The sequence below is a fragment of the Coregonus clupeaformis genome, chromosome 37 (genome assembly GCF_020615455.1).
Source record: "Coregonus clupeaformis isolate EN_2021a chromosome 37, ASM2061545v1, whole genome shotgun sequence".
NCBI classification, from domain to species: domain Eukaryota; kingdom Metazoa; phylum Chordata; class Actinopteri; order Salmoniformes; family Salmonidae; genus Coregonus; species Coregonus clupeaformis.
Window position 1 is genome coordinate 3306059 of NC_059228.1, and position 15061 is coordinate 3321119.

The window sequence follows — 15061 nt, forward strand, 5'->3', positions numbered from 1 at the left end:
ACTCTCATTGGACTGTATGTCCCTCTGTCCTTTGGTCATCTGTTTTTATTTTAAGACTTTGGTGTACTTCGCTTGTACTTGCAACAAACAAGTATGCTATTGACCATTAAACTACATATTATTCACCATGAAAGGTTCTGTGCTTTCATTTTATAGACCTATACTTACTACGTAGTTTTCTCTCATTATCACCACAAATGTATTCTACCAAGAATACCATTGTAAAAAAGAATATAAACAGAATTCAGAATCCCCATCTTTGGAGGAAGGTGCATATAGAGAAGTTTAATGGTTTTGTTCTCCTACAGTCAAGTCAGTCATTTTATATCCTGGAATAACAGCTATATTCAAAACATAAATCAATGATTACTCAGTAGCGGACCACTTAAGAGACAGCTATTTTAGCACTACTGCAAGGTTTTTGTGATAAACTACCGCTAGAAGATGCTAAATCACAATGTTGCATATGCATTGCGGAATTGTTCTGCCAATACCGTGCTGTGATCTAACTTTTTAGTGCCTGCAACTGTATGGACTGGCATAGCCCAGCTATGCTGCTTGTGTCTTTGACTTTATCCAGTCAAGGTAGTGGGAGACCCGTGTGTAGACCCCAGGCTTGTTCTTCAACCCACACTGGTCTCCCCAGCTCACTATACCGTAGATGAAATGGGTGCCCTCCTTGTTACAAGTCAGCGGCCCTCCAGAGTCACCCTGTCAGTCACACGGAGTGTTCATTAAACATTTTCAAACCATTCAATACCAAACACAAAGTAATCTCAATCCAATCATAATTCAATACCCCCAAACTATGCTTTATGTGATACAGTTGAAGTTGGAAGTTTACATACACCTTAGCCAAATACATTTAAACTTAGTTTTTCACAATTCCTGACATTTAATCGTAGTAAAAAAAGAATGTGAAATGTCAGAATAATAGTAGAGACAATGATTTATTCCAGCTTTTATTTCTTTAATCACGTTCCCAGTGGGTCATAAGTTACATACACTCAATTAGTATTTGGTAGCATTGCCTTTAAATTGTTTAACTTGGGTCAAACGTTTCGGGTAGCCTTCCACAAGCTTCCCACAATAAGTTGGGTGAATTTTGGCCCATTCCTCCTGACAGAGCTGGTGTAACTGAGTCAGGTTTGTAGGCCTCCTTGCTCGCACACGCTTTTTCAGTTCTGCCCACACATTTTCTATAGGATTGAGGTCAGGGCTTTGTAATGGCCACTAAACACCTTGACTTTGTTGTCCTTAAGCCATTTTGCCACAACTTTGGAAGTATGCTTGGGGTCATTGTCCATTTGTAAGAGCCATTTGCGACCCAGCTTTAACTTGAGATGTTACTTCAATATATCCACATAATTTTCATTCCTCATGATGCCATCTATTTTGTGATGTCAAGCAAAGAGGCACTGAGTTTGAAGGTAGGCCTTGAAATACATCCACAGGTACACCTCCAATTGACTCAAATGATGTCAATTAGCCTATCAGAAGATTCTAAAGCCATGACATCATCTTCTGGAATTTTCCAAGCTGTTTAAAGGCACAGTCAACTTAGTGTATGTAAACTTCTGACCCACTGGAATTGTGATTCAATGAATTATAAGTGAAATAATCTGTCTGTAAACAATTGTTGGAACATTTGCTTGTGTCATGCACAAGGTAGATGTCCTAACCGACTTGCCAAAACGATAGTTTGTTAACAAGACATTTGTGGAGTGGTTGAAAAACTAGTTTTAATGACTCCAACCTAAGTGTATGTAAACTTCCAACTTCAACTGTATCATACTGTACTCAGCCAGAGTTAGTCTCAAAGCACCTCCCAAACACAGCCTCGAGTCCCCATCCAACCCAACCACCTCACTGACCTGGCAGGAGTCCGCTCCTCCCTGCAGGTAACCGGCACAAAACATGGTGTTGTCTATGGTGCTCCCATAGACTTTACTGCTTGAACAGCTCTTCTGACTGATCAGCAGCACCTGGGCATCCTGTAGGTGGTTGGAGCCATAGACAGCTACGGGGGGGGAGAAGAGCAGAAGAGCGATAGTGAAAGGAAAATAATAGTTTACACACTTCTAGAAAGTAGAGAAAGAGAATGACATATATAAATATATATAATATATATATATATATATATATATATATATATATATATATATATATATATATATATACATGTATAACAGATGATTACAAGCTTACACAAAAGACCCATGTAATATGATCAGATTCCATTCGATTGAATTCAGTTCAATTTTGAAATAACACATGACTAGTGTACATGCACATGACGCAAGTAATATAATTAAATAAATATGCTGTGTGCATGATGGCAACATAAGTACATGCCAGTGGAGGCTCATCACAGGAGGAAGGGGAGGACCATCCTCCTCATTGAATTTCATAAAAAATAAAAATGGTAAAACATTGGAAAAGTTATCATTTTTAGATAAAACTATACTAAATATATTCACATCACCAAATAATTGATTAAAACACACTGTTTTGCAATGAAGGTCTACAGTAGCCTCAACAGCACTCTGTAGGGTAGCACCATGGTGTAGATGGAGGATAGCTATTTTCTGTCCTCCTCTTGGTACATAGACTTCAATACAAAACCTAAGAGGCTCTTTGTTCTCACCCCCTTCCATAGACTTACACAGTAATTATGACAATTATTAGGACGTCCTCCAACCTATCAGAGCTCTTGCAGCATAAACTGACATGTTGTCCACCCAATCAAAGGATCAGCAAATGAATCTAGTACTGAAAGCATAAGATACAGCTAGCTAACACTGCAGTGCATAAAATGTGGTGAGTAGTTGACGCAAAGAGAGAGAAATACAATAGTTGAACAGTTTTCAACAAATTATTTCTTCAAAAATGAAGGAGAAGCAAGAGAGAGAGAGATTGATCTCGTCATTTTTTTTTTTCACTTTCAGTTTCACTTACTTAGCTAACAAAAGCAGCTGGCTAGTTTAGTTACTCAAACACCCGGCTCAAACAGACGGATGCTATGTTAGCTAGCTGGCTATGACTATCCAACACAACATTGGAACTCTTCCAAGTCAAGGTAAGCTTTTGTTTTTTTAATTTATTGCCACCGGGGCCCGCCGATGTAACTGCTTACTGACTACACACTGTAACGTTACTGCGTGATTGTAGCGGGTTTACTAACGCATTAGTTCTATTAGCTATGTTGACTAGGACGTTACTTTAGCTAATATGGGGACAACGATGTAGGCTGTGTGTAGCGGTTATGACATTGTTTGGAAAGGTTTTTTCGCCTTGCCACATACAGCTGATGTGTTGTTCATTGAAGTCCACAAACAAAGGGAAAAGGTGAGAGGAGGAGAGTGCATAGAGGCTAGAATGTTATACAATGTAGCTGCTATGAAAGTGAACTGTGTTTATGCGCGATCAGAGGTGTATTCATTCCGCCGATTCTGTTGAAAAACGTTTCTTAAACGGAACCAAACGAAACGGGGATAAAAATACCTGAATCTGTCCAATAGAAACTCTTGTTTGCAACTGTTGGACTAATGATTACACCCTAGATAAGCTAGATGCAGGCAAGAGTGTGCATGGCGGTATTGAATGTGTCACTGTCTGTCATCTAAAATGTATCTCTCGACCTGTGTGTACCTACATTGTAAACGTTCATAGGCTAGGTTGTAACAACCTCATGATGGGTACAGGGAAAATTTGAGTATCATGTAGTAGCCTACACCTATCGATGTTACATTGAACTGTGTCACGCTCTGGCTCCGGGACTGTGTATTTTGAGCCAGGGTGTGTTCATTTGGTTGTGTTGTATTTGGTTGTGTTTCATTGTTTGGTCGTGTGACTCCCAATCAGTGGTAACGAGTGTCAGCTGTCGGCTCGTTATCTCTGATTGGGAGCCATATTTAAACTGTCAGTGTTCACCTTAGTGTTGTGGGTTTTTGTTCCTTGTCAGTCATTGTAACGGAGGACTTCACGTTCCGTCATTGTTTGTTGTTTTTGTAGTGAGTACGTTTATTTAATAAAGTCATGTTCGCTCAACGCGCTGCGTATTGGTCTGCTCCTTTTGAAGACGATCGTGACAGAAAAACCCACCAAGATGGGACCAAGCAGCGTGTCCAGGAGCCGTCGCCAGGGAGATCCCTCACAGATCTCCTTCGCCTCCTGGACTGGGTCAAGCCGAGTGAGGAGGAGAAGGGCTTGACACTATGGCAGAAGGGCGAGAGGCTGGCGAGGGATATGGAGACCTGGTCCACGGGTAGGAGAGACGCCCCGAAATTTTTTTAGGGGGGCTCACGACGTCGGACCAGCAGGAGGCCGCGATAGAGCGGCCCAGTGGGTTGCCGGAGAAGGCCGCCGGGTTCACGGGGGCCACTGGTCGAAGAGGGGATGGAGGAAGTAGAGGCACGGCGAGAGGTACTGGCGTGTGTTGCCAGTCCGGTCCGGCCCGTTCCAGATCCCGGTGTAGGACCAGTGGTGTGTGTCCCCAGTACAGTCCGGCCCATCCAAGCTTCCCGCACCAAGCCAGTGGTGTGCGTCGTCCAGTCCGGCACGGCCCGTGCCTGCTCTCCGCATCAAGCCTGTGGTGCGTCTCGTCAGCCCGGCTCTGCCCGTTCCTGCTCTCCGCACCAGGTCTGTGGTGCACGTCGCCAGCCCAGTCCGGCCCATTCCTGCTACTCGCAACAAGCCAAGGGTGCGAGTCGTCAGCCGGATTCAGCCCATTCCTGCTACTCGCACCAAGCCAAGGGTGCGAGTCGTCAGCCGGATTCAGCCCATTCCTGCTACTCGCACCAAGCCAAGGGTGCGAGTCGTCAGCCGATTCAGCCCATTCCTGCTACTCGCACCAAGCCAAGGGTGCGAGTCGTCAGCCGGATTCAGCCCATTCCTGCTACTCGCACCAAGCCAGGGATGCGAGTCTTCAGCCTGGTGAGGCCTGTTCGGCCCACGCACCATGCAAAGGGTGCGTATCGTCTGCCAGGTCCGGTCCATTCCTGCCTCACGCGCCAAGCCAGGGGTGCGCGTCGGCAGTCCTGATCCAGCTAACTGGGTCAGATCGGACTGGGGACACTGCGGGGGATTGTAGTAGGGTGGTGGTCAAGCCCGGAGCTGGAGCCGCCTCCGAGGAGCAATACCCACCCAGCCCTTCCCTATTTGGGTGTAGGCGCGGTCGGAGTCCGCGCCTTTAGGGGAGTACTGTCACGCTCTGGCTCCGGGACTGTGTATTTTGAGCCAGGGTGTGTTCATTTGGTTGTGTTGTATTTGGTTGTGTTTCATTGTTTGGTCGTGTGACTCCCAATCAGTGGTAACGAGTGTCAGCTGTCGGCTCGTTATCTCTGATTGGGAGCCATATTTAAACTGTCAGTGTTCACCTTAGTGTTGTGGGTTTTTGTTCCTTGTCAGTCATTGTAACGGAGGACTTCACGTTCCGTCATTGTTTGTTGTTTTTGTAGTGAGTACGTTTATTTAATAAAGTCATGTTCGCTCAACGCGCTGCGTATTGGTCTGCTCCTTTTGAAGACGATCGTGACAAACTGGGTGAATGGAATATGAATGACAGTCATCCAACATGCTGTAATAGACATAAGGCCATGCTCATGGAAAAAGAAATGTGTCCTCCCTCATAATAAACGGCACTGACCACCACTGGTACATGCACACTGTACATGAACATAAGGAAATGCAGTAGAGCCTGCTCTTACAGTCCTTAGTAGCGCCCCATCCAGAGATGGTGCACTCAGTCCCATCAGGGAATGAGCTATCAGGCAAGCAGGCTGCCTTCACAAACTGGCTCTCTCTGGCACAGCGACCATCTGTGGTTTTCAGCTTCAGCAGAGCTTTGGGTCAGAAAGGAAATATATATTATGGTACATTGACTTTGCAGTCACTAAAATATAACAATCAGGGATGGGATTTAATTTCAATTTCAAAACTAGTTTTATTGGGATTTCTTCACAGTTACAATGTAAGCAATGATTGAATCGTATTGCACGTGATGTTATACATTCAAATATAATATGGGAACATGTTTTTTTTTAAAGAGGTAGAAATGTATAGACCCATATAAAATATAAAGTAGAAATAGGATCAATTTAATTTAATTTCAGTCAATTATATTCAAAAAGTGAACTGAAATTCTAATTCCAATTGTTCCTTATTGAAAAGCATTGCGAAAAATTGGAATTGGAGATTGGAATTTCAGTTTGCTTCCTCAATTGACTAAATTGAAATGGAATTGACCCCAACCCCTAATAACAATAGACCATCCTTAAGGGAATCCTGACATGCAAACTACAGTAAATAGAGCTTTGAGAAAGAGCAAAAATCACCTATGTCATTGTATACAGCTGCGGATGTCTCCTTGTAGTTCTCATGCCTTGTGGCTTTCTCCACCTGGATCGTCTGCCCAATGGGCACATCCGTACCTAGAGTCAGACTCCCAGCCACCACCTGCATCTGGTCCTTTGGATCACTGGTCCAACACAAACACAATGTAGGGTTACACAAATAACTTGCAGTGAACCGTGGGATTGATATACAGTGCATTCGGAAAGTATTCAGACCCTTTCACTTTTTCCAAATGTTGTTACGTTACAGCCTTATTCTAAAAAGGATTACATTTATTTATTTCCTCATCAATCTACAAACAATACCCCACAATGACAAAGCGAAAACAGGTTTTTTGAAATGTTTGCAAATGTATAAAAAATAAATAAAAAAAATACCTTATTTACATAAGTATTCAGACTCTTTGCTATGAGACTCAAAATTGAGCTCAGGTGCATCCTTTTTCCATTGATCATCCTTGAGAAGTTTCTACAACTTGATTGGTAAATTCAATTGATTGGACATGATTTGGAAAGGCACACACCTGCCTATATAAGGTTGACAGTGCATGTCAGAGCAAAAACCAAGCCATGAGGTCGAAGGGATTGTCCGTAGTGCTCTGAGACAGGATTGTGTCGAGGAACAGATCAGGGGAAGGGTACCAAAACATTTCTTCAGCATTGAAGGTTCCCAAGAACACAGTGGCCTCCATCATTCTTAAATGGAAGAAGTTTGGAACCCTCAAGACTCTTCCGAGAGCTGGCTGCCCGGCCAAACTGAGCAATCGGGGTAGAAGGACCTTGGTCATGGAGGTGACCAAGAACCCGATGGTCACTCTGACAGAGCTCCAGAGTTCCTCAGTGGAGATGGGAGAACCTTCCAGAAGGACAACCATCTCTGCAGCACTCCACCAATCAGGCCTTTATGGTAGAGTGGCCAGACGGAAGCCACTCCTCAGTAAAAGGCACATGACAGCCCACTTGGAGTTTGCCAAAATGCACCTAAAGGACTCTCAGACCATGAGAAACAAGATTCTCTGGTCTGATGAAACCAAGGTTGAACTATTTGGCCTGACAGCCAAGCGTAAAATATTTTTTTAGGATAAAAATAAATGGAATAGAGCAAAATCCTAGAGGAAAACCTGGTTTAGTCTGCTTTCCAACAGACACTTGGAGACAAATTCACCTTTCAGCAGGACAATAATCTAAAACACAAGGCCAAATATACACTGGAGTTGGTTACCAAGAAGACATTGAACGTTCCTGAGTGGCCTAGTTACAGTTTTGATTTAAATCGGCTTGAAAATATATGCCAAGACTTGAAAATGGCTGTCTAGCAATGATCAACAACCAACTTGACAGAGCTTGAAGAATTTAAAAATAATAATGTGCAAATATTGTACAATCCAGGTGTGCAAAACTCTTACAGACTTCCCCATTAAGACTCACAGCTGTAATCGCTGCCAAAGGTGATTCTAACATTTATTCACTCAGGGGTGTGAATACTTCTGTAAATAAGGTTTTTCTGTATTTAATTTTCTATACATTTACAAACATTTCAAAAAACATGTTTCCACTTTGTCATTATGGGGTATTGTGTGTAAGTATTTAATGCATTTTAAATTCAGGCTGTAACACAACAAAATGTGGAATAAGTCAAGGGGTATGAATACTTTCTGAAGGCACTGTATTATAGTTATGCTCACATGCAGTGGCCGGCGGTCAGAGCCCAGCAGCTATCGATGAGCACCGCTCCACAGATGTGCCTGTATGACTGGCTGGAGCTCTTGGGTCGGACCTGTAGGGACAGCTGCCAGGGCTGGGCTCCAGGGATGGCTTTCAAGCCTCCGTAGATCCTGGTGATGGCCTTCTTCGGCTGGGGCTTTCCACATGTGGTGAACTGCTTATCAGAGGTGAGGCTGGCTGTGGTCAGTCCTGGGGCTCCACTGGGCTTTGGCGCTGTAGGCTTCTCTGGACCTGCTGAGGGTTTGGCCGGTGTTGGTTTTGGCTTGGGTGGTGTAGTAGTGGGATTGGGACCAGCAGTAGGCTTGGTAGTTGTAGTAGTGGTGTTGGGACCAGCAGTAGGCTTTGTAGTTGTAGTAGTGGGCTTGGTAGTTATAGTAGGGGGCTTGGGACCAGCAGTAGGCTTGGTAGTTATAGTAGTGGGCTTGGGACCAGCAGTAGGCTTGGTAGTTATAGTAGTGGGCTTGGGACCAGCAGTAGGCTTGGTAGTTATAGTAGTGGGCTTGGGACCAGCAGTAGGCTTGGTAGTTGTAGTAGTGGGCTTGGTAGTTGTAGTAGTTGTAGTAGTGGGCTTGGGACCAGTAGCACACTTCCTGACATCACAGTGATCCCACAGCAGCGCCCGCCCTCTTCTTATGAAACACCATGGCTTAGTGTCACCATCTGGGTTTCTGGACCAGGCAATACACAACAGTAAACAGCAGAGTTAAGTGTATACAGCAATAGGTTTGAGTGAGAGAGATAAGTATATAAGGTGTCTTTTAATATTTATACTCTACCGATGTATTGTATAGCAAATGTCAATCATTATTAAAGATAATTTATTAAACCTGGGCCTTTTATTAAAAAGCATCTCAGAGTAGGACTGCTGTTCTAGGATCAGGTCCCCCTGTCCATATAATTGTATTCATCATTATCTAAAAGGCTAAACTGATCCTACATCATCACTCATACTCTGAGACTCTATGTGAATATGGGCCCAGACCTGCAGAAGTTATGAGGGCCCAGTCCATCGTCATCCTCAAAGTCATTGAAGGGATCAACGCCTTTCTTCAGGATGAAATGGGAGTTCCAGTAGAGACATTCATCTCCATCATCTGTCTCACTCACGTTGCCGCGATACGACTCCCCTTCATCCTTGAGCTTGTAACAGTCATTTGGGCCTAGTCAAGATGATGACATTTACATCCAGTCAGTATATCAGGAACGGCTCAACCATTCCATTTAAATTCTAGCAATTTAGTAAACTGAAATTCCAATTCCATTTTCTTCAACAAATTTCGGTTTAGTTCCTGAAATGGATATGAACCCAACTCTATTGGCTGACTGAAGAGCTGGAATGTACTGTATTTATTTACCAACATGACAGAAACTTCCCTTGAAGCCTTCTGGGCAGAGGCAGTCAAAGTCCATGCCGTCCCTGACGCACAAGCCTCCATTCTTACAAGGGTTAGGCTGACACACCGCAACTGGAAGAGAAACGTGATTACAGAAACCATGCTTAGCTAGAAATGACCAAAATATTCCATAGTATACATTGCTATTTTCTTCAATTACCCAAAAAATGAAAGAGGATAATAATTGGATGAATTTATGAGGACACTCATCATTCACTTCAGAGGCCAGAGGTTAGAAGGGCTCTCACATGATTTGCAGTCTGGGGGCAGGAAGGGCTGCTTGCACTTGCACTCGTAGAAAGGTGGTTTAGAGGTCAACACACATTCGCCACGCCCACATGTGCCCGTCTTACACCTTTTGGGCCCTGTAAGAACAAATCAGATTCAAATCAGTTCATTCCATAATGTGGTGTCAAGGCAAATGTGGCATAATCTTTGTTGTAATAATAATCCCTTGGAGAGTTCATCAATGAGCTCGACGCCTTGATAAGTTCCTTCCCTGAGGATGGCTCACCCCTCACAGTTTTGGGGGATTTCAACCTCCCTATGTCCACATTTGACTCATTTCTCTCTGCCTCCTTCTTTCCACTCCTCTCCTCTTTTGACCTCACCCTCTCACCGTCCCCCCCTACTCACAAGGCAGGCAATACGCCTGACCTCATCTTCACTAGATGCTGCTCCTCTACTAATCTCACTGCAACTCCCCTCCATTTCTCCGACCACTACTTTGTTTCCTTTTCTCTCTCGCTCTCCTCCCACACTACTCACTCTGCCCCTACACAGATGGTAATGCGCCGCCGCAACCTTCGCTCTCTCTCTCCCACTACTCTCTCCTCTTCCATCCTATCATCTCTCCCCTCTGCTCAATCCTTCTCCCTCCAATCTCCTGATTCTGCCTCCTCAACCCTCCTCTCCTCCCTTTCTGCATCCTTTGACTCTCTGTGTCCCCTATCCTCCCGGCCGGCTCGGTCCTCCCCCTCCAGCTCCGTGGCTTGATGACTCATTGCGAGCTCACAGAACAGAGCTCCGGGCAGCGGAGCGGAAATGGAAGAAAACTAAACTCCCTGCCGACCTGGCATCTTTTCCTCCCTCCTCTCTACATTTTCTTCATCTGTTTCTGCTGCTAAGGCCACCTTCTACCACTCTAAATTCCAAGCATCTGCCTCTAACCCTAGGAAGCTCTTTGCCACATTTTCCTCCCTCCTGAATCCTCCCCCCCTCCTCTCTCTCTGTGGATGACTTCGTCAACCACTTTGAAAAGAAGGTTGACGACATCCGATCCTCGTTTGTTAAGTCTAATAACACTGCTGGTCCTGCTCACACTGCCCTACCCTATGCTTTGACTTCTTTCTCCCTCTCTCTCCAGATAAAATCCTGCGACTTGTGACTGCAGGCCGCCCAACAACCTGCCCGCTTGACCCCATCCCCCTCCTCCCTTCTCCAGACCATCTCCGGTGACCTTCTCCCCTACCTCACCTCGCTGATCAACTCATCCTTGACCGCTGGCCATGTCCCTTCCGTCTTCAAGAGAGCGAGAGTTGCTCCCCTTCTCAAAAAACCAACACTCGACCCCACTGATGTCAACAACTACAGACCAGTATCCCTTCTTTCTTTTCTTTCCAAAACTATTGAGCGTGCCGTCTTTAGCCAACTCTCTTGCTATCTCTCTCAGAATGACCTTCTTGATCCAAACCAATCAGGTTTCAGGACTGGTCATTCAACTGAGACTGCTCTTCTCTGTGTCACGGAGACTCTCCGCACTGCTAAAGCTAACTCTCTCTCCTCTGCTCTTGTCCTTCTAGACCTGTCTGCTGCCTTTGATACTGTGAACCATCAGATCCTCCTCTCCACCCTCTCCGAGATGGGCATCTCCGGCGCGGCTCACTCCTGGATTGCGTCCCTACCTGACCGGTCGCTCCTACCAAGTGGCGTGGCGGGAAGCTGTCTCCGCACCACGTGCTCTCACCACTGGTGTCCCCCAGGGATCGGTTCTGGGCCCTCTCCTTTTCTCCCTATACACCAAGTCACTTGGCTCTGTCATATCCTCACATGGTCTCTCCTATCATTGCTACGCTGACGATACACAACTAATCTTCTCCTTTCCCCCTTCTGATAACCAGGTGGCGAATCGCATCTCTGCATGTCTGGCAGACATATCAGTATGGATGACGGATCACCACCTCAAGCTGAACCCTGGCAAGACGGAGCTGCTCTTCCTCCCGGGGAAGGACTGCCCGTTCCATGATCTCGCCATCACGGTTGACAACTCCGCTGTGTCCTCCTCCCAGAGTGCGAAGAGCCTAGGCGTGACCCTGGACAACACCCTGTCGTTCTCCGCCAACATCAAGGCGGTGACCCGCCTCCTGCAGGTTCATGCTCTACAACATTCGGAGAGTGCGACCCTGCCTTACACAGGAAGCGGCGCAGGTCCTGGTCCAGGCACTTGTCATCTCCCGTCTGGACTACTGCAACTCGCTGTTGGCTGGGCTCCCTGCCTGTGCCATTAAACCCCTACAACTCATCCAGAATGCCGCAGCCCGTCTGGTGTTCAACCTTCCCAAGTTCTCTCACGTCACCCCCCTCCTCCGCACACTCCACTGGCTTCCAGTTGAAGCTCGCATCCGCTACAAGACCATGGTGCTTGCCTATGGAGCAGTGAGGGGAACGGCACCTCTGTACCTTCAGGCTCTGATCAGTCCCTACACCCAAACGAGGACATTGCGTTCATCCACCTCTGGCCTGCTGGCTCCCTTCCTCTGCGGAAGCATAGCTCCCGCTCAGCCCAGTCAAAACTGTTCGCTGCTCTGGCACCCCAATGGTGGAACAAGCTCCCTCACGACGCCAGGACAGCGGAGTCACTCACCACCTTCCGGAGACATTTGAAACCCCACCTCTTTAAGGAATACCTGGGATAGGATAAAGTATTCCTTCTAACCCCCCCCAAATTGTAAAGTGGTTATCCCACTGGCTATAGGGTGAACGCACCAATTTGTGAGTCGCTCTGGCTAAGAGCGTCTGCTAAATGACGTTAATGTGCCCCTGAGCAAGGCACTTAACCCTAATTGCTCCTGTAAGTCGCTCTGGTTAAGAGCGTCTGCTAAATGACTAAAATGTAAATGTAAAAATGTTGTAAATATGTTTTGGTGTTAAAACACAAAAACTATTTAAAATCTACTATACAAGCCAAGCACTAAAGTACAAATCTTTTTCAATTTATGTAGTCTCTTTTCCCTTTCCTACCTTTCTGGCACTTCTTGCCCTTGAATGGCTTGGCACAGTCACATTTGAACTTCTTTCCCTTCTGCTCACACACACCGTTGTTGAGGCAAGGGTTTGGGTTGCATTGACCTGCAGTATGAACAAGACAAGGGGAGGAGGAAGAATTTTACATGAGAAGTTTCAAACAGTGACTGATTTAAACTCAGCATCGACTTTAGATGTCTTATGAAATATCTACAGTGTAAAACTTTCTTGATGTTTTGACAGTATTATACAATCAAACGAACAGTAAAGTAACATTAATTATTTACAATAAATTGCTGTAAATGGCAATGCACTCTGGGGGATTCTAGGCGTAAACAGTCAATTATAACAGTACATTACTGTAACTGCACAGCATTGTGGGATTGGCAACTTGCAACTTTTTCAAGCAATTCTGAGTAATAGGATTGAGAGACATCAAGGTCTGAAGTGAACCAACCAAACAAGGTGTGTACAACATTTATATGATTTACAAATATAATTACACCGAATATTACAGTGTAATGAAAACATTGCATTTATACAGTACAGTACATTTGTACATTTATCAACAGTAAAATACTGTGAAGCATTATACTGCAGCATACTGTAAATGATTGTGCATTGTGGGAAAATGTTGTGGGCGGGGAAAGAATTGCGGTATTTCGAATGGTACTGTAATTCCACCCCACATAATACAGTACCGTAACGTATTTTTGGAGTGCCAAAAATCTTTTGACCACTAGTGGTTACATGGTATAGTTTTTCTGGCTCATGAACATATTTTGAGGCGTGCCTTTTAAGAGGTTACATTTGTGCCACCCGTTAGTGAGACTGCTGTACCAATTTCACTGATATGTGGTAGTAGTGCTCCAACAATTAAATGTGTATAGGGGAAAGATCGGAGTGGCAGTAAGTCTCAAACATGTAATGGTTGAGTATTTGCCATGTCCTTTGGTCTGTTTTGCCCTGTATTCACTACTAGTTTGGAAGCCTTTGTTTAGGCTTCTAGAAGTGCAATTGATATAAAAGACCAAACAAAGACTTCCAAACTGGCATTCATTGATATGCTGTAATATGTAAACACATTACTAATCCAATACAATGATGGTAAAATACTGTAAAATACAAACCCCATCTCCTCTCAATGAATTTAATTTGTTTATTCATTCATTCGTTACAATTACCGTAAAAAGGCAGCCAGTTGCCTGCAAGTTACCATAAAAACAACAGTATAACATATCACAGTATCAGTATTGGATACTGTAAAATACAGTACAGCAACATATTGTACCTTTTTCTATGGTAACTTTCAGTCAACTGGCTGCCTTTAAGTTACGGTAAAAACAACAGAAAAGGTTTTACAGTGTAGCGTAAATAGAAGACAATTTCTTCTTCATATCTTACCATGTGGTTCTTGGAGTTCATAAAGCCAGTCAGGATCATCACTATCATCCTCACCTGGTTCATCTACGATCTCAAAGAATGGGTCTAGAGCAGAGATACACTGTCAAATATTGCAGTGTTACATGGTCTATCTCTCTCTCTCTCTCTCTCTCTCTCTCTCTCTCTCTCTCTCTCTCTCTCTCTCTCTCTCTCTCTCTCTCTCTCTCTCTCTCTCTCTCTCTCTCTCTCTCTCTATGTCTCTGTGTGTGTATGTGCGTGAAAGGCTATTGTGAAAGCCTACACTATTGTCCATTATGAATAAATGGGGTAATGTGCTTACCCTTCAGAATATCCTCAAATCTTCTGTATTTTCGTTCAGGTTTTTTGTTGTGTTTTTCTTGTTTCATATGTTTTTCATGCTTCTCATGTTTATGTAACTGAATAAAAGATGTAATCATTCTTCTTTCAACCAAGTAACACTATGGACAGTAGTAGTAGTAGTTCATTTATATTTTACCAGTGCTATGGGCAACAGTGGGCCAAATGCAAGCAATCATGCGATATTTAACAAACTGCAAAACTTGTAAATAACAATTTTATCTAGGAATTATATTGACAGCACATCTTTTAGATTTTATTGAACACAGCAAAATAAACAATTAAACAACTGGAAACATGTTTGACAGGCATTTACTCTAAACTTGCAACTGAGTCTATCACCCTTTTATTCCTGATATTTCCTTAAAAAGAAAGTCAAATGAGTAGAATACATACTTGAACAGGTAGGATGAGCAATACAAGGAAGATGCAGAAGAAAAGCAGCTTGGAGTTCATGATGGCAGTGATTGTGTGCGGCTAGAAGAGTGATTCTGTCAGATCACCACATAATTTCCCAACCATTTGTGTGGGAAGACTAACCTTTGTATGTACAGAGTGCTTTGGCATCTAGGTCTCTCACCGCAC

At 44.3% G+C, this 15061-nt stretch overlaps 1 protein-coding gene across 2 annotated transcripts; it reads right to left on the bottom strand.

The window, feature by feature from the left end:
- Positions 1 to 265: 265 nt before the first annotated feature.
- Positions 266 to 15030, bottom strand: habp2 (hyaluronan binding protein 2). 2 transcript variants are annotated; one of them, XM_041867099.2, is made up of 13 exons: positions 14873 to 15030; positions 14439 to 14535; positions 14120 to 14203; positions 12713 to 12820; positions 9721 to 9837; positions 9434 to 9544; positions 9061 to 9238; positions 8586 to 8746; positions 8039 to 8546; positions 6336 to 6478; positions 5709 to 5843; positions 1875 to 2020; positions 266 to 711 (listed from the first exon to the last, which is right to left on the bottom strand). In XM_041867099.2, exons 1-13 carry the CDS (start codon positions 14930 to 14932, stop codon positions 550 to 552), a joined length of 2010 nt encoding a protein of 669 aa, XP_041723033.1. In that variant the 5' UTR covers positions 14933 to 15030; the 3' UTR covers positions 266 to 549. The 2 variants fall into 2 exon arrangements, with proteins under 2 accessions (XP_041723033.1, XP_041723032.1); XM_041867098.2 differs by having other exon boundaries at positions 8039 to 8746.
- Positions 15031 to 15061: the final 31 nt, after the last annotated feature.

Bases quoted from the DNA above. Each gene is read 5' to 3' on its own strand.
- habp2 (XM_041867098.2), bottom strand. From the start codon at position 14,932: ATGAACTCCAAGCTGCTTTTCTTCTGCATCTTCCTTGTATTGCTCATC. The intron at 9,239-9,433 runs GTAAATAAATAC...CATCTTGACTAG, and splicing joins GGGAAGTTTCTGTCATGTTG to GCCCAAATGACTGTTACAAG. The intron at 5,844-6,335 runs GTGATTTTTGCT...TCTGACCCAAAG, and splicing joins AGCTGTATACAATGACATAG to CTCTGCTGAAGCTGAAAACC.